This window comes from Strigops habroptila, chromosome 3 (assembly GCF_004027225.2).
Source record: "Strigops habroptila isolate Jane chromosome 3, bStrHab1.2.pri, whole genome shotgun sequence".
NCBI lineage: Eukaryota > Metazoa > Chordata > Aves > Psittaciformes > Psittacidae > Strigops > Strigops habroptila.
The window spans coordinates 78,055,332-78,074,448 of record NC_044279.2 but is presented as its reverse complement, the minus strand read 5'-3'; the positions used below and the strand labels follow the sequence as shown (position 1 = coordinate 78,074,448).

Genomic DNA, 19,117 nt, shown 5'->3' with positions numbered 1-19,117 from the left:
GCAGCACTGCTTTTGCCTTGGCTAGCAGCAGCCTTTTTGTTTGAATAAATGCTTTCCCTGGAGTTGGCTGGGGGGGCATGTGTGGGCACGTGTGTGTGTGTGCCTTTACTTGTGGGTGTACATTGGACACAGCTGTGAACAGGCAATTCTGGTACGTTCAGCACTTGCCCAAACTTGTTGTCTGTGCGCGCCAGAACAATGTGCTTTACCTCACAGTTGGGAATGCTGGCCACTGTCGCGGGCTTTTAACAGCGCTTGAGTGAAATTAATGGACACTTTCCAGCTAGCAGCAGAAACTGTTGCTAGCACCTAGCCCAATCATGTATTTAGTCTCAGGAAGTGATCAGCATTCCCTGAATCAAAGAAAGGACCAAGCCATACCGATCTTGGCCAGTCCATGCTGTTGCAGGGCTACAGCTGGGCAGGCAGTTCCCTCCTCATCATGCTGCAGGGACCAGTTCACATGCAGCAGTGTACTGTATAATGCATGAGTGAAGGTCATACAATGACCTATTCCTTTGAAGCTTTGTAATTTATTTCCTTTGGCACAGGTATTCTGGTTGGTTCCAAAGCCTAAGTTTTTGGGGGTATCAGTTCAGCCCTGCTACAGGCTGGCAACAGAAACACAAAACTCTCCATCTTCCTCATCTTCATCTGCCCCCCATTTATCTCTCCAGGGTTAAAACCCAGTCCAGAATCCCCAGACCAAATTGAATTAGAATTTAACATTCAAAGATTCAGGCTCCCTTTAGGCTCGGAGGAACAGAATGTCATCCTGTCTCGCAGTTAATAGCTGCTGGGTAGTCATTTCAAAGCCATTTCTTTCCAGCGAGCTCTACCGTAGCAAATCCCAGCAGTGAATGTATTTCTGGCCATGCCGTGCCTCTAATCCCACAGCTGGGTCTTACGTGTGATCTCTTTTGAAATACTAGATCTATATATATATATTTTTTTTTTTTTTTTTTTTTTTAATTCCAGACAGTGATATTTCTAGGACTTGGCATTTAGAGTGGCAACAGGGTTGTTTATAGGAAAAGAAGGGAAAAGACGGAAGGATGGTGTTGACCCAGCAGCCCTACAAACCTACCGCACTTAATCCACTTATCGCTCTGAATTCCTGAAGCAGATAAATGCTGATAACAGTTAAAACACATCACTGACAGGAGCAGCATGTTCTGTCCTCTAGAAATACATCAATGCTGGAAATTGCAAAGCTGTGTGCTACCATGGGGATGAGCATGATAGAAGAGCAGAGGAAGCCCTCACTGTTCAGCAGAGTTCTTCCACAGGAGGGTAGTAAGACCCTGCCCCCTTCTCCCTCCCTTCTCCAACTACCTTGAGGTGCTGTTAAGTCCTGAGAAACACTGCTGAGCACTGTTGTGTTCCAACAGCCCCCCAGAGCCACAGCTGCCTGATCTGTGCCTACATATCTGAAACACCAAGTGAGCCCCAAGTGTCTTGTTACCGCTCTTGATTGTCCTTGCTGTTCAGCATTAAGACCTGCGAGGAGCAATTTCCAGCTGAGACCAGCTTTGTGCAGCTCACGTCAGCATGTCTTGGGGAGAAGAGTTGGTTTTGGCTAATCTGAGCTAAACCTTCCCTGGAGGAGTGCAGCTGCTGCACCAGCCTTCAGGAGCCACACAAAGCCACTTGCTCCTCTCCCCATCTCTCAGGGCGCTCTCTCAGAAAGGTGCTGGAGTCATCCCTGGGCTCAGGGGGCTGCAGTGGCTGCAGCTGCAAGCCACCCCCTGTATCAAGACCCCATCCTCCTGAGGGCCTGTCCCAGGCTGAACAGAAGGAAAAATGCTGTAAACCAAAGGTGGTTTTGGAGCAAACCTTGCTCCTACAAACGCTGGAGGGATAAAACAACCAATAAAGAGCAATTTTGACGACAGGCTCATCTTCCTTCTTCAGTATTTTCTGCACAGCCATCTCCCACCAGTCTCCACAGCAGAGCACCCCATGTGTGCAGGCACCCTTGAAATTGCAGCAAAGTGCTTTCTTGTGGACAGCACAAATGTCTGTCTCAAGAAGTGCGAAAGGAGGAAGCTGCCTAGAGAGAAGTGAAGACCTTTCAGACATTAGGGGTTTTTTGAGTCAGATGCTGCTCAGCTGTTGCATTGCAGATGTCTTAGCTAAAAACAAGCTTTCATCAAAATCAAAGACTCTTCATGAGCACAGGCGGCAGGATCCTCCCACAAAAAGAGGGTTTTCTTCTTCAAAGGGCTCTCCTTAGATTTTCCTACAATAGATTTCTTAAGGCTTCCCTGTATTACAAAGCTAATTGAGAGCCAGCCGTGTGGATCTGAAACATCCCAGCCGTTAGGGATGAATTTGCTGTCCGGTTGTTCTCACTTCTGGAATACGAGTGCCTTCCTCCAAAGCGACCTAGTGGAGGAGTTGGCTGTGGAGGGAAGTTTTGTGCAGTCCAGACTACAGCGGAGCTGTTCCTCTCTACTGACTGCTGATGTGGGTACTTTTTTCCTGTGTTGAAGGCAAAACAGGGAATCCCACACTTGAGTGTTCACATAAAGGCGGAGTTTGATGTTGCTGCTGTGCCCTGAACCCACACCCTGTGGCACTGCTCAGTAGCTTCCCCATGTGAACAAAGCATTTGATTAAGGTGAGTAGAAGCAATGTGCCCTTATTCCAAAATCTGGTCCATGCAGTGAGATATTCAGGAGTAGCTGTTCTAAAACAACTGTGTAAACAAATCCTTGCAAAATTATGGTAAAAATCCCACTGTGCCACTTTTAAGCTTGTCCATTGCTCCAGAATCGTTTGAATCCTTCCCTGAATTTGACCACATTCACCAAAAATGGCCTCAGCACCAGTCAAAACACTTTTTTTTTTTTTTGCTATTCCAACATGGGGCTTCGGTCACTGTGGCAAGTGACAAAGTTTGTTTGGAATGAGTGGGATATTTTACAGTCATCGGGAGACAAAGCTCAATGCATCGAAGAGTTTATGGTCTAATCTTTGGACACCCACTGGTAGGTGTAACACCATTGTAACAGCACAGAGAAATGAAGCCTGGTGCGGGGAGGAGTCTCACCGAAAAGCAGAAGAGCTGCAGCTGCCAGGACCAACTTGCCAAAAGCAGTGTGTGTCCATCCTGATGTTCCTTCGCAAACAGGAGGGGATCAACCAGCTGCCTGGGTGTGGAAATACCTGACAACCCCCATCTCTTTCGCCTTTTGGATCTTTGTATCTGACTGTTGTCTTCCAGCCTTTGACCCCCGCATCATGGCCTCTACTCTAAAAGTCATCTTCCTGTTTCTTTGGTTGCTTCAGTGTGGAGGTAAACCCGTGGGTTTTTATTCCTTTTGTTTACTCTCACGTTTGTTCACATTAGAGTGTTTCCAGCTGCTATCTTTTGCTAATTTCCAGAGATCCCCTCTAGGAATTGGCATGCTGCTGCTATTTCTGTCTTTTAAGCATTTCAAAGCAGAGAGAGAGAATCCTCAGGAAAGGAGGAACATGGGAGAAGGGTTAGATAACCTAAATAAAATGGTTTGGCTTTTTCCCTGGTATGTTCTTCTCAAGCTAATGGCCCCTGGGATACTGTAAGAAGATGGATCTCTCTTCTGTTTTGTTACAGCAGTGCTTAGCCAGGTCTGGCGTAGAAACTATATTCATGTGTGTTCTGCTGGGTAGGGATCAGGAGAAGGATGATGAATGATTTTGGAAAATAAGGCCCAGAAGAGACCACTCGTGTTATCACTCCTACAGTGTCTGCAGGATTTTCTGTCACCATCTTTCCATAATATTGTATCTAGTGTCCACAGGACTGCGTGCTCACAACGAATTGAGCATGTCCCTTAGGACTGGACTGTATCTCAGTTGCTTTTACAGCTAAGAACCTTTTTCTAGTGATGTGATCTAAGCTCTTCCTTACTCTCTGGCTGTTGTCCCTGGCTATATCATCTGTAGAGGATTTTCCTTAATGGACGTTACTTCCCAACAGTCCTTTCTGGACAGTGGCCATGCTCTCCCTCCATTATTGCCCCCCACAACCCTTCCTCAGTGCTCAGCATTCAGCTGTGCTATGGCTGTGTTGCCTTTTCCAACACTGAGTCCCACTGTGCAGAGGTGATGCTGCTGTTGCGATGCAGCATTAGTGCATGATGACAGGAAAGCAAGCCTAGCTGTGCTCAGGGACAGCTTTAATGCCTTGTTATGAGCCTGCTTATAAATGCAGAACTCCAGGGAATCCCATCAAAAGCATGAATGGAAAAGCCTGCCTATCCCCTACTTTCTCTCTCTACTCTTTCTTCCCCCCGCCTTTTATTTTCATGTCTCTGAAAGAATCCTTCATTTTGTAAGAAGACTTGTGTGTAAGTTTCCAGTTCCTTTTTTTTAAAGACAACAGTAGTTTGCAGGGGCCTCCTCTTAAGTTGCTTTATATGTAGCGTCATGTCAGCTGTTAAACAAACAGATTCTGAGACTGCCTGATGTTAAACCCGGATTTGGCTGGGAAGCCAAAGAGGTCCTGCACTCTGGGCTCTTTACGAGTCCATGGCTCACTCTTAGTATTTTATTTTTTATTAAACAAAACAGGGAGTGAACTATGTTGTGGTTTCCCATCTGCGCTTATTCACTCTCTCTTGTAACTCCTAACATCATTGTCTACAGAATTGCAGTGATAGATCACTTTCAACAGCCCTATCTGTGTAAGGAGGAAGCGTATGAAGGGTATGATCTCCCATCTCTCTGCCTAAGATACTGTCACATACAGATACTTAAGATCTGCAGTCTTCTGCAGATAGTTCCCGTATCTAGCATCGAGTCTTGTGCTTTGCTGCCCATTTACAGCAGTAAAAGTTTGGAGTGATTAAGCTGTCTTATTTCTCATGGCCCTGGTGCTGGCCCCTGTACAGAATATGTAATTTCCTTCCTCAGTCGTGCTTCAGAAATACAGAGTCCCACTGACAACACCTGCTTTGCCTACAGCACCTTCGCTGGCGCAGCCATCACATGGCCACACGGAGATGCCCAAGCAGAGGTTTGTAACTTAGGAGCTTCAGGAGATGCCCAGCTAGCACTTGTCTTGGAAAATTGCTTTCTATTCATCTGCTGTAAATACAGTCTCACACCACTGCAAAATCAGTTCACTTCCTGCTTCATTTCCTGTCTTTCTGCACGCTGGCGTTGTACAGAGGAGCTCACAAGGGAAAAGGGGAAGCCTGTGAATGCAACAGGCTATCGCAAATCACACAGCAATTACCTAAGAGATGTGGCAGATCACACAGGGCACGTGCTCTGAATCAGTCCCTCTCTGACAAGGGCCAACGCTGCATGCTACGGGTGCGCTTCCTGACATACAGTTGTTTTCAGTGTGACCCTGTCTTTGGGGCAGAAGACTGCTCCTGACTTAAAGTGATGTTAGGTGACTGCTAACAATTATTACCCCTACAGGGGCAAGTGTCGATGTACAGCAGAAGCCTCCAATCCAAGTTGCACTGCTTGAGGAAGGAATATCCATCCCCTGTACAGTCATCTTCCCTTACATGCCAAAATACACCACATTTTCAATCTTCTATTACTGGATTAATTCACTGGGCCAGAAAACATCCATTTACAGTAAGTTGGAAAGCGTAACCATCCCTCCTGGAGAAAAGAATAAGACTGCTACTGTATCTTACAAACACATAATCAGGCCCCTTGAAAACACCTCTTCTACTGGCACATACTACTGCGACGTCAAATGGAATGACATCCAGAAGATGGGAAAGGGAGTGTTTGTCCTTGCTAGAGGTAAGTGAACAACCAGAAAGAAAGGGTAGGAGGTTAAAAATCAGCTGGATCTGGCTATGAAAAGATGATCTTTCCTCTTTTCCTCTACCCAAACACGCTACGAAGTCAGGTGGGAATAATACTTTATGCCAAATACTTAATGCCATTAGAGTTGAATGCACTTTTCACAGGTGACCTGTGCTACTGTTCCCAGTGTGCAGATGGGACATGAAGTTGCAGTGATTTTTATCTGCCCTGCTGCAGCCTCCTGGGAACAGCAGGCTTAAAGCCAGGGTCTAACCAAGGAGCCTGGGCATGGAGTCAGAGCGTGCTTTTAGGTGTCATTGTTCAGGAGACAGTGTGCTTTGGCCTTTAGCAGTATGACAGAGATGATTGAACACAAGATCAGTGGTTACGGTGCTTGCCATAGGCAGATCTACAGGTTAGGCACTCACTATTGGGGGCTACAAACATGTCAGGGTCTCACTGTAATCCCTCCCCCTTTCCCATGTGGTACAAGAGGTCAGTTGTTCCATTAATGCACAGGTATGCATGCTGCTGACTGCCTGGATTTGCACTACTGAATGCAATGCTGGGTATAGGAAACTTCTTAGAAAGTGTAAATGCAAAGAACCATGATGAAATGGCTTTGCTGCACTGGTCAGAGGATGCCTACAGTACTCACCCTGCTAGTTTGTGTGGCCTATGTGCTTTCCATCTGTCTTTCTGCTCCTATCACTAAAGACTCTAGCCAGCCTCTACCTACCACCTGTCTTGGCTCTCATAGTTACGTCACCTCCCTCTAACCAATATGAAGTGCAGCTGCTTATATCCTGTCTCCTATGTGTGATTCTTCGGCTGCACCCTGCTCTCTGTTCAGCCAGGCTCGAGGTTTTGAAGGGTGTGTGCATCTGCGCTACTGTATTCTGACTGCTTCTCTATTTTATTTCTCTCAAGATTTTCTCCAGGGTTAAAAATACAGCACGATTGTAACTTCCACTCACACTGTGAATCTTTTGCCTTCTTTCTTACAGGTACAGGGTACGTAGAGACCTCTTATGGGTGGGAAGTCCTCATTACCTTTACTGTTCTCCTTGCTGCACTGAGCATAGCCGCAACAGCTCTGCTTCTGTGGAAAAGAAAGGCAAGTTATAATCAAATAAAAAGCAATACCTGACACGACCCATTCTAGGAATTTATTTCATTTGCTTCTAACTTGGCTGGATTGGAAGTCCCTGTGCTGAAATTTTCCATGTTGAGTGTCTGCCTCAGGTTTATTTTCTTTTTTTTTTAAGTTGAGTCTTTCTGAGAAAAAAAGATTATAGGAGAGAAAAAGTGGGTCATTGATTTGTCCATTAAAGAAATTCTGGTAATCATTTGGACTCCAGCATGCTCTGCTTTAGAGGAAGGATCTGACACAGGGCAAGAAGTCACACTAGCAGTTGTGCTGGCCCTGAGAATATTCAAGGAGATGCAGTCTTGTGATGGGTTTTTGGAAAATTGCAGTTTGTGCCTGCTCAGTCGTGGCTCTTGTCAATTTAGCAGCTCAGTTGTCTAAAGGAGCCCCTGTGAGGCTGTTTTCCACATGGTGCCACTTAGACAGGTAATGTCCTGTGCACTCAAGCGAGCCTGTTGCAGCCTTGGTGGCAGGAGGAGGGCAGGACTTTTCCCGTTTCTAATCCTCTTTCATGATGGTGACTATTCTGGTTCAAGGGCATAACCTGATTGCAAGGAGACTTTGCAAATGTGTTCCTGAGCCATGGCTCAGGCACTATAGAAGAAAACAATGTGCAGCATGGAGGGGATGGGACTAGAGCTTTGGGCTTTTGTTTGGCAGAGAAAACATTAAAAGGCAGAATGAGAGGGGAAGGTCTGGACGAGGATGCCAAGGAAGCCTGTGTGGAAGTCCCAGTTAACTTTGAAAAAAAGAGAGACAAGGACCTGAAGAGCAACTTGCTTTAGTTGGCACTACTTTGAGCAGATGGGAATAGAACAAGACAATCTCCAGAGGCACCTTCCAACAGCAGTGATCCTGTGAGGCTGGAAGGAGCCTCAGGAGGGAAACTGGGACTGGAATCTGGAGCAAGGAAGCACTGGAGCTTGGAGGAGGGTGTTAGCACTGGTCTAACAGGGCCCCTCAGGTGAGCAGACTAGTAGCACAGGTTGGGACCAGCTGGGTAAGGAAGTGGAAGCTGGGATGAGTAGCTAAAGGCAAAAGGGAAACCAGGAGAAGGGAAGAAAGGATATAGAGAGGAAGAGAAGAAAAGCCAAATGTAGGGCTGAAGATCTGGATGAGATTGGGGCCCTGTGGAAAAAACTCTGGAATTGTGATTCTGGAATTCCTGTTGTTTGGGGAAAACCTACTGCTCCTAGTACTACCACCCTCAGGCATTCAAATAACATCCTCTGCATTCTTCCAGCGATATCCAGGCTGGCTTAAAAACCCCTGGTGTTTTTCAGAATGGAATTTGGAGATTGTTGTTTTCTAGGTAGAGTATGCCCCATATTTACTCTTTCAAACTGCCTTCTGCCACCACAACAGCAGACTCTGCATGCATTTTTATGTGGAGGCTGTGCTACTGGTATAGTCCTATGACTCCAAGGAGCATCAGGCTTCTGCACACACAGTCAGACATCAAGAGGTTGAAAACAGAATGGCAGCAGTTGGCAGACCTGCTAATCTCGTGAGACTTCCCTTGCAGTCAGTCTGATGGAGGGGGAAGGGGTGTGAGCAGCAGAGTAACTAGGCTGGAGACAGGCCCCCATGTCTGTTTGCCTAGACAGCGTCTCCATGGGGATGACGAGGGAGGCACTGTCACGACTTGCCAATTGGCATCTCTAGGTTTTGAGGTGGGCCAGCAAGTGTCAGACCTGCGGGCTCTCCTTGAGGCCCAAAGAGATCTTGCAGACATTACATTTGCACTCCTGCAGAACACAGCCCATATTTCTCACCACAGCTTGCTCAGACCTGCTGGTTTAAAAATGTTTATCTTTAAGAGAAGCTATTTAGCATCCTCCTTAGTTACTAATGGACTGGAAAGCAGTTCATCGTTTTCATGTGATGTGAATATAATCATCCCACTTCTTTCTGAATTAGAACAGAGATACTTAGCAAAGCCTTCTGCCTTTTCTGCCTCCTCTCTTGCTTGCTGAGCAGGGCTAACCTTTATCTGTGCATGGATGAAACGTGCTCAAGGAGAACTCATCTGATGCAAGAAACATTTCAGAGGAAGAGACCTTCTTCCTTCAACAGCATGCTGGACTTGTACGTTAGTGGATCACTGACTACATGTCATCATTAATGGTCATCTGGTGCTCCTCTCCAGACTGTGTATTAGCAAAAGCTTCCTGGCCAAATTCTCGTAGAAGTCATTGCACTTTGCCTCTTTGAAATTCCCCTGCACACTTTGAACAGGGCCCTGCTTTCCTCTCTGTCCTACAGCATTGTTATGTACTGTTAAATACTTACACCCTCCATCCAGCTAAGTTTCAGTGGTAGATGTGATTTCTATATACGCACAGAGCCCAGTTCTCCTTTGCACTGCTCCAGTGTAAGTCACCACGCCATATAACCTTGTGGTGAGGAAAAGGACCAGGCTACATATTGCAGACTGCCAGCACTCTTTGCTGTGGAAGCAGGCAGGTAGTATGCAGGCAGCTGGTTTCAACATGATATTGGTGTTCACTCTATCTTTGGGGATTTGGTGTTTGCTCCAAATGTGTCATTTGGTGTCTTGTCCTGAGCAGGTGTTGTGCCCTGAAAGGAACCAGCTAAATATCCTGGGACAGAAGGTGGAAACGCAGCCCCCTTTAGCCGTCCCACCACCACCATCTCCTGTCTATGATGTGAGTACCAGAATTGCCCTCCATCCCTTCTGTTTGCATCATGGTACAACCCTTCCTTTCCCTGCTCTGCCGTGGTGCAGACAGTACCAATATCATTGTATGAAACATAAGCAATACTTGTGTACCAGCTTGGTACTGGTGACCCTGTGATCTGCCCTGCTTAGCTCCTCTCAGGACTGTGCATGTTGTGTGTCTCCATCCTGGTCCCACTCGTGGCCTCCCCAGTGCCAAAGTCTTCCACTGTGCCCTGCTGGGCAGCACCCTTCCCTTTGCCAGCTGTGTGGCAGCACAGAGCAGCAGGCTTGGAGCCAGAGGGCGTTCCTGGTAGTAGAAGAGGAAGGTCTTCCAGGAGGCAGGAAGGAAGAGGGGATCTCAGCCTCACTTTGTACTGTAGACTGTCTCAAGGACTTGCCATTCCCAGCTGGAGAATGATGGCTCAGGAAAGGGGCAGAGAGATGTGCTTCCCCCAAAAACCCCAGTTGTTTAGAGCTCCTGCTGTGACACCTTAACTGGTGCTGGTGCCAGTGTCAGTGCCACTGCAGTACTGGGCAGGTTCTCAGGGAGAAAAGGGCAGGAAGAAAGTGAAGGGAGACTCTTTTTTGGAGCATCTCCCATTTGCATTGTGCAGGGTTTCCTTTTCTATTCCCCAAACTGGGGAACCCCGACTGCTCCCACACCTCGAGGCCAGTAGGCTCAGCATTATAGGTAATAGGATTGGAGTGTCTCTCCTGAAATGTCAGGCCCAGACCTCAGCTACCTCAAGTAACCATGACCCCTAATCCCATTTAGAAGCCATCCAGCTCCATTTAAAATGGATTCTTTTTTCTCTTGTTACTCCCATGGAAGGGCTGCTCCACTACGAAGGGAAGGGAAGGGTTGTTTTTTTCCCCAATCCCGTGATCTGTGGGACAAACAAGGACGAATAAAATGAAAGTGAATAGAAGGATATTTCCTGAATATTAGGGAACCTTTCTGACTGCAGGGTCTGTAAGGGCTGGAAACGTCTCTCCGAGGAAAACCTGTGAGCTCTGCTGCATTAATCATTTAAACTAAACAAAGCGAAGCTCTGGAGAATGTACTACAGAGAGGAGCAAAGCTCTGCCAAGGAGGCAGGAGACCTGATCGGGGGCAGATATGAACAAGAAAATGGGCCTGCCCCTTTCTCATTCTCACTTCACAGGGCGGGGGGAGGGCACCGTTTTGTGACCCTTTATTTTTGGAGTAGAGGTTTAAAAGTAACCACCATGTATTGTATGTGATATATTTATTCTGGGCAAAAAGCAATGCTTTGGGTAAAGGAGGTTGCAGGTTATAAACCTTTTCATTTGTATCAAGTAATTTATTTTTAATTCAGGCTTATAAAAATCCGAATGGGTAGTTTCCTGCTGAAGTGGATGATTTCTGCAAGGAGACAAAAAAAAATCAAATCCATTTCTCGCTCAGTCGGCCTCGTCATGCATCCTTAGCTCCATCTTAATTACATGTTTCATCATGTTGTTCTGTTCAGGAGGCCCCGCAAAGGCTAATCCAGCAAGCCAGCAGAGGCAGCCTTAGGCACAGGCAGTGCCTGGAGCTGGCTGAGCCTCTATGCCTGCCACAGCCCTATGGACCTGGCCCAGGCAGCCTTCCCTGAGGCCCGTTAACCACTCAGCAGCTGTGCGGGGCTCTCAGCCAGCCCGGTGTGCAGGGCAGGCGCTCAGCCCTCTTTGGCAGTGCTGCAAGCAGCCTGGACCACCTCCTGCCTGCGTGTGCCGGGGGGGTATGAGCCCATGCAATGGAGGGTCCTTTATCGTGGAGCAGCTGCTGTGGGGTGACTCGTTCAGACATGAAGCAGCAGCTCCAGCCGCACACATGGCACATGGTGAGAGCAGTGGGGAGCATGGGGGAGAGAGGGTGAGAGCCCTGGGGTGGAGACCCTGTGTTGGATGGGCCCTCAGGACACATGAGGGGAGTGGGAAGTTGACAAACCTTATTTACTTTGAAAGATGACTCTGGTGCTCCACTGCCAAATTGCATTGGGACTCTGCATGGTGTAAACCTAGCTCTGCACACTGCGTTTGAAACTAGGTGTGTTATGAATACCTGCTGCTGTTAAATTGAGTGTTGAACACTGCTTAATTCACAGGGAGGGCAGAAATCTGTCCCCAGCACTGGGGTAAACTCAGGCAAGGAAATGAAAAGGACACATAAAAAGTAACTCCAAGTGACAAGATAAAGAAGGAGGTCAGTGATTAGGGAATGGAACAGGAGGCCAGCATGTGCCAGATATGCTATCTGTGGGGGAAAGCAAGAGGTCAGACCCTGGAAACAAGTCACATCAGGGAACCACAGTATCCTTGCAGGCCTGGAACTGGGAGCAGGAGCAACAGGAGGCAGCACTGGACATCAAAGCAAAGGCCTGGAATGGGCTGGTGCAGCTCATGACATGCTCTGTGTTATCCTACACAGCAGCAAGGCTCGCCCCTGGTGTGGGAAGGGTCCTAGCACACCTCCTGCAAAGCCATCCTGCTGAATATCTCTAGGAGCAAATGCCTTCCCCACTGGCTCTTCCAGGTGCCACTGTTCACCTCACAGTCCCTGGGGGTGGATTTATGCAGTGGAAAGCAGCAGGTAGCAAAAAGCCCTGATAATAAGAGGGCCAATGGGCACCCTCTTTGTTCCCACTACACTGCCAGTTGTTCCTTGACCTCTTTGTCCTCCTGCATCCCAAGAGCAGCTCTACCTCACTGCACTGCCCAGACCCAAACCTATATTTTCCTCTGTCTTCCAGCTCAGCTGCCTTGTTAACGAGCAGCTTGGAAATAACAATCCAAGGGACTCGCTTCATCCACTTTACACTTCAAACAAGCTTTTTAGAGCAGCAAACAGAACTCCTGCAGTGCAGGCGGGTTCCAGAGCACCGCAGCTTTTCATGGTGCGAGGGAGACAAGGAAGCTGCTCGGGGATGGGCAGGCATCTGCCAGCGGGGAGGAGAGAGGCCTGTGTGCCTCCACTGTGACAGTAGCAGGTGGTCATCGACCAAGGAAAAGTAATTAATTTGCAAATGGTGACTGGAGACACCAGCTTTCCAACGGGCCAGCAAAGGACCAGCACTGTCGACAGCCTCCATGGGAAGAGGGCTCGTGGAGGGAGGGAATCCTTTTTGGAGGTTAAACACCAAAAGGATCCTTCTTGCTTGTGAGTGGCACCAGACTAGAGCAGTGAAAGAGGCTGCCTGTTGTCCTGCCAAGGGGACACAGTACTAGGCTGCTGGGAGAGCAGCATGTGGGACAAAGTCCTTACTGTGAGCACCACAAAGAGAATTGAAAAGGGGGATGGGGAAATGGGATTTTCTGTTTGTGCGAGTGTACATGCGAATAGTTGGGAATGTCTGTGTAGGCAAGCGGGTTGTTGGGAGTGGGAAGCAGACAGGTGAAAGAATTTGTTCCCAGAGGAGGAGTGGGAATGGGAGAGCAGTGTGGTGCTCCATTCTCTGTGCCCCCCTCCTGTCTGAGTGCTTGTTTGTTCCAAGCCCCTCTTGCAAATGCTGCTCCTCTATCATCTGGTCCTGTTCAAACCACCATCCTGCTGGCCATGATCCCAAAAGATGCTGAGTGTTTTCAACCCTAGCTGAAATGATGAAGCTTCAGGTGATTGGCAGCCCCAGAATCAAGCCTCCATGTTTTCCTCATCCTCTTTGCTGTGTTTGCAGGGCTTCTCGCTCGCTTTGCAGTCTCTCCACTAATACCATCTGCCCCTCTTGCGGCCGGAGCTCCTCCCATCTTCCTGTTGCCAGAGAAACAGCCACCTTGGCAACCTGCTGTCATCCTTGAAACACACATGGAAAAGTCCTCCTGATTGTTATGTTTGATCCTTCAGGCAGATCTGGAACATCACTCAAACTGACACGCATCTCCTGTGACATGATTACCTGGGGGACCAGTGGGTGCATATGCATGCAGGGCATGTGTATGTTTGTGTAGCTGTGTGGGACCAGGGGCATATTTGAGGGCCTGGGAGTGTATTGATTTTTATTATTATTATTCTTTGCTCACTCTAAGAAGAAAAGAGAGATCCAGCTTGCAAAAAAAACCCCCAGACAATAAATAGGAATCTTGCCTGAGGTAGGGTTTCCCATTTTTGACAGCCCCTGTGCTTCAGGACCTTCAGCCTTGCTCCTCTTCTTACCTTTGTGTGCCCAGAATAGCCATGAGCAAGAGTTTGTGGGTGTCAGGCACCTAAACAGTTCTGGGTGCAGAGCACTGCCCATTACCTGTGGTCCGCATGGTGCACAATATCCTTCCGTGAGGCAGAGGGGTCTTTGTTTTGCATTCTGGGACAATTTGAAGCGGAAAGAGGCGGTAGCATTGGCATTCTTCTCCACTGCCTTACACAGGGTAGGTAACATCAAAGCCTGCCCCTGTGAGCCTGAAAAAGGAAGATGATGCAGCTGCACTGTAGAGCTTTCAGGGGAGAAGAATTTTCTGTTTGCCCAAGTTTAGGTCAGGAACTTCAACATTTTGGAGATGGCAGGAGTTCCTAAAAAATGTCAGGCATGAGATGGGGAACAACCCAGTGGGCCATTAATTGTCTTAAACCTAAGTAATTTATTTGACCCCTAATCTCTTCTCTCTTCCTCTGCAGTGCCTGGATTTGCAGCATGTTGATGTCTATTCTATCCTCAAGGACAATACAAACAACCCATCAGCCAGAAAGAGTCCTCCAGGGAAGGTAAGGGCTGGGGCCCTGCTCTTGGAGAGTTCTCTTATTCCCTGGGCGCATGGGGAAAGAAACCCCACAGAGTCACCATGGCCCTAGCAGGCCCACTGAATGGGGAAAATGGGATGTGGCATCCACTAACCAGCTGGGCTGCACATGTAGCCCATTTTCCCTCTTCCGGCAGAAACCTCACTCCTGCATCTCTACCAGTTCTGGCAGTCCTGGTTTCAAGCAGATGCTTTGCTGTATGACGTACGCTGAAAGGCATTGAGGGGTTTGGCATTGCTGCTCTGAACAGGATGGATATTCACAGAGAGTTGGCCAGATGCTGGTCTCCACTATTGTCCTTTCCAGGTTATTTAGGCAGCTGAGAAGACCTCTGAGGTAGAGGAATCTGTGCACTGGCGGCAGACTCTGGATGCAGCTTTGCTCTCACTGGCATTAAACACCTGAGAGCCATTTCATGGTAGCAGAATATAAGATGACCTGAACAGAGGCTGGGCTGATACAGTCTCTGTCAGCTCTGGGGCTCAGGAAAAGGCAGTGTGGGCACGTTTTGGGCTCAGATCTTCTTGCTCGGCTGGGAGTAATGAGTTAGAGACAAGGAACTAAAACCACTCATGGTGAAAATAGCTGCAATACACAGGTGCAGATCAGTTGTGTGAGCCACATGAAGCAGACTAGAGGACTACACAGCCCTCTACCCTGCCTTTGGCAGGCATCAGCTGTTTCACAGGGGCAAAACTTGTATCGGGCACCCTAGGGAACATTTCCTTCCTGTCCTCAGAACTTCATTGTTCTTTTTCCCTCCAGACCTCTTATCTGTAAAAAAATACCTCCATTCTTCTAATATTGGAAAGTGTTCCTGAAAAATGTCTCCTGCTTCCTCCCACTGATGTCCTGTTGGGGACAGTTCCCCAGGTTGCCTATGCAGTGTGGAGCATGGTGCCAGCTTCAGTTGGCACCATCCCTCTATTTCGTGAAAGACAGTATTTTCCAGTATTTGAGGCATTTTCACAACTCCCACATTTTAGGAAACAGTGGTCTAGAATCAAGCAGCCTCCTCTGTGTCAGAGCTACTTGCCATGTGGTCTGGTCCCAAGGGCACTGGCCTCCTACAGTTACTGCTGCGGCACAACAGTGGTTGGTGGTAGCAAAGACAGTGGCAGGTATCTGATCATTGAGGGGAAGGATGGGCTGTTTTATATAGGCTGTCTTATAGCCCAATGCATCATACGCACTGGAAAAGGCAGTGCCCCTGGTTTTGTGCACCTGCTGCATTTTGAACTAGTTGGATAGGGAGAGCAGTAGGTCCTGATCCCTTTTCCCTGTCCTATTTATTCTTCTGTATACCTTTCTCAGCTGCCCCCTTTGGAATGATTCAGTCTGGAAGATGAGATGCAGTACGCGTGGGTTTTTCTCCCTAGCGTGGAGCTGTCTGGGCTGTGCTGAATCGTTTCTGTGTGGTCCACACCACTCAACTGCTGCTTTGGGGAGCAGCGGATCTGTAAAACAGAGCGGGAGCAAAGCAAGAGCAAAAAAGCATCTGCGTGTGAGTGAGTCTGGTGCTTGTAGTCTCAGCCAGGGTGAGGTAAAGGTCGAAGCAGAGATGGGAGAAACAAAGGAGAAGAAAGCAAAGAGAGGGGATGGGATGAGGTCTCATGCCAAGAGCAGACACCACCAAGTGTCCTGAGTTCTTGTGCTGATCAGAAGGAAGTGTGAGTGGCAGTGCCCTGTGATCTCTGCACAGGAGAATTTGACTGCACTTTCCACTACTAGTGCAAGCACCTTCATCAGCTTCCCTCTCAGTCATCCTGGGCTGTGACCATCTGGCTGTGCCAGAATGTAACAGGGTGTTTTCCTTAAGAGTGAGACTTGTGGGCCAGTGTGTTTGGTCTGTGAGCAGAAGCTGGGATTGCTGAATGGTGGCTCACCCTGCTGTGGAGAGTCCAGGCCAGCCCTTGCTGCGGGATGCTGTGTGTGGAGCGGGAGCTATAAAGGGAAGCAGGGCAGAGAGCCCCTGCAACAAGAGCATTTGCATGCTGTCGCGCTGGACTGCCAGCCAGCTTGGGTAGCGAGGGGTTAATCCCACATGCTTTGGAGGTGCCTGGAGTCAGCATTTTGTAAAACGTTTCCCTTTGGAGGTGGCAACAGGGAAAATGCTAGCGTAGGTAGGGCTTCCTTCACCCGGTGGCATTTCAGCTACTTGCTGTGTAACCTTGCTTACAGCAGGCCTGTGCCACACAGCGCTTAAAATATCAGTCTGTCAGCGCCTTGTCTACACAAGGAACGGTCGTGAGGAATAGACTCAACTGTTGAAGAAACAGGATTGAGGAGGTCAGGGAATTCCTCCTTCACAGAATCCAAAGTGATTTATTTTTTTACCAAGTCCAATTTTCCCTCCCCTCCCTGTCTGACAGCTTTTTGGGGGAAGAGTGACAAGTAAAGGAGGCATCTTTATCCCCTGGGCTGGATTAGTCACATTCGTCTCTGGCGGAGCAACATTTCTCACTGTAGTAGCTTCCATTTCAGCAGACCACTTAGAGCCATTTCTAACAGAACAAATGTCAGGGTCTGCTTATTAAGAATTAATTAATCATCTTTTGAATAATTTTCCTCCATTTCTTTTTTCTTCTTTTCATCATTCTGCAGACACCTAAGAAGCAAGCAACTCTAGAAGAATCCTGTGATACACTGTATGAGAATATCTAACAGGGAAAATCTGACCCTGTGTGGACCAGACATCTTTCTGTACAGCAGAATTACTCTCTTACATCCCCAGTTCTCTGCAGAGATCCACACTGACTTCAGGGCACAACCATGAGGGACTTGTGACCCCCTGGCTCCTTCTAAACTGCCCTTCATTAACAAGAGAATGCATCTGTTCAAATCCCACTGGGCTCAGTCTGCATTGATGCAGCAGAGCTATTTTGCAGCAAAGCTGTTTGATGCAAAAGAAAAGCTGCTATTGTCAAGCACTCACGTGTATCTTAGAAATGGTGCAGATGGGATCTGTGCAGGTTTCTCTCACCTGGAATGACTGAAATACTTAAATCTCGATCCTCTGTAAATGATGGGACAATCCAGAGACCTCCCTGCTTGCTGGCTTGATCTTCCAATCCTGACCTGCAGCAGTCCCTCTGATCCTGTGTCTGATGCAGTCATCAGGCCTTCATGCATAGTTTAACCAAGATCCAAGCATCCACCTGCCCATTCTTCCTTTCTCAGGAACCCCACAGTGAAACATGCTTTCTCATAATCTGCTAATCCCATCAAGTAGTCACAGATGCCTGCTGTGACCATACTCAGCTGACTCAAATCAGTGCCTCCGGTAAATGCTTTCCCCTCAGCAATAACAGCAGTATACGGTGAGGACTGGATGCACAGACAGAGATTAAAGATGAAGAAAAGGAAAACAGAGAAAATAACCCTGCCTGGCAGAAAATACCCCCGTCTCAGCAACAGTGCCATTTCCAGAACAAGGAAGAGGAACAAGGAGGTGGGAATCTGTGGAAACTCCCTTACTGGGGCCGCATAAGCCAAGTGGGTCTGGGGCCAGGTTTCAGCTCAGAGAAGTTCAAGCCGAGCTCCCCAGTTTCCTGTTCTTTTTGGCAATGGGCATTGTTATCGCTTGAAATTTTGAGCCTCTGTGGGAGCAGGCATGGTACCTCTGCCCCACCAAAGCCAATAGCTTTGCCTTTGTTTTAGGTGGCCAGTACTTCCCAACAAGGGTATAAGGCTCCTTTTCCCCGATCCCGTAGGTTATTTGCCCAGGTAGACCAGTTCTGAAATTTAGAGCGACTGGAGGGAGGCCCTAGAGATGAATTTTCTATCCAAGCTTTTCTCTTTCCTGTCAGCTGGAACTTGCCTACTATTTGTGCTGATGCATATTCTAGTTCTGATAGGGAAGAGGTTACATGAAATATCCATATAACATGATCAAACTAGTGATCAAAAAGCTGAGGCTGTTTTATCTCAGATTAAAAAAACAACAACAGAAAAACAACCAAACAAAACCAACCCAAAATAAGAATATGCAGCATAACTTGAGAGGAATCATAGAAGCCTCTTTAAAGAAGAAGATCAAATTAAAATTGAGCTCCAGGGTCATAGGACCCTCTCTAGTTGAAGATAATGTTGCTATGCATCAGAGATAGGGGCTATGGAAAATGTCTCCGGGGCCTCCAGCCTTCCTATACTATGTTTAAAGAGATAATCCGCTTATTGCGTTGCTCTTTTTATTAGAAGAGATTTCAAACATGCAGTTTGGACTTTCTTTAACCACAGGAAAATGCTTTTTCTCTTCCCAGTGTTGAGGAATTCATTTCAGAAAGAGGAATGAATAGACAGTGTGGCTTATTAGACCCGTTTGCCATTTAAGTGATCATGACAATTACAAATAAATATTTTTGAAGAATTTTTGTGTTTCCTACTATGACCAGAAAACATTTGTGTTTACAGAAAAATTTAAAGAGGATTGTACAGGTATTACAATTCCTTTCTTTAACAAATTTGAAGAAATGATGAGATGAATTATAAATATGTCGCAGCATGGCAATAAAATATTCAGCAGAAGCTGGTGGAAAATAGATAAAAAGTGAAAACTTTCAAAACAATCCTGCTTAGTTTTTGTGTTTTGCTTTTTCAATTTTACAAATGCTAAAAATACTGGGTGGTACTGGAAATTTCCTGGCAAGGATCTCACTTTGCAATGAATTGATTTGTCTTGTCTTTCTGTTATGTTTTTAAATAGCTTGTTTCTTACACTTATGCCTGAAAAATTCTATATATTAAGTAGCTGAAGCTGTTTAAAATGAAACATGAGAGGAAGAATGGT

General features: G+C 47.3%; 1 protein-coding gene across 1 annotated transcript; it reads left to right on the top strand.

Annotated features, from left to right (window-relative positions):
* The first annotated feature begins 3,095 nt into the window (after positions 1-3,095).
* NFAM1 (NFAT activating protein with ITAM motif 1) lies at positions 3,096-18,896 on the top strand. Its single transcript, XM_030479646.1, has 6 exons — positions 3,096-3,301; positions 5,419-5,757; positions 6,771-6,880; positions 9,484-9,582; positions 14,206-14,292; positions 16,933-18,896. Exons 1-6 carry the CDS (start codon positions 3,247-3,249, stop codon positions 16,990-16,992), a joined length of 750 nt encoding a protein of 249 aa, XP_030335506.1. The 5' UTR covers positions 3,096-3,246; the 3' UTR covers positions 16,993-18,896.
* Positions 18,897-19,117: the final 221 nt, after the last annotated feature.

What these genes read in the sequence shown, in the direction of transcription:
- NFAM1 (XM_030479646.1), top strand. Translation starts at nt 3,247, where the DNA reads ATGGCCTCTACTCTAAAAGTCATCTTCCTGTTTCTTTGGTTGCTTCAG. An exon ending in TGCTTCTGTGGAAAAGAAAG is followed by an intron (nt 6,881 to 9,483) that starts GCAAGTTATAAT and finishes TGTCCTGAGCAG; the next exon opens with GTGTTGTGCCCTGAAAGGAA. An exon ending in CACCATCTCCTGTCTATGAT is followed by an intron (nt 9,583 to 14,205) that starts GTGAGTACCAGA and finishes CTTCCTCTGCAG; the next exon opens with TGCCTGGATTTGCAGCATGT.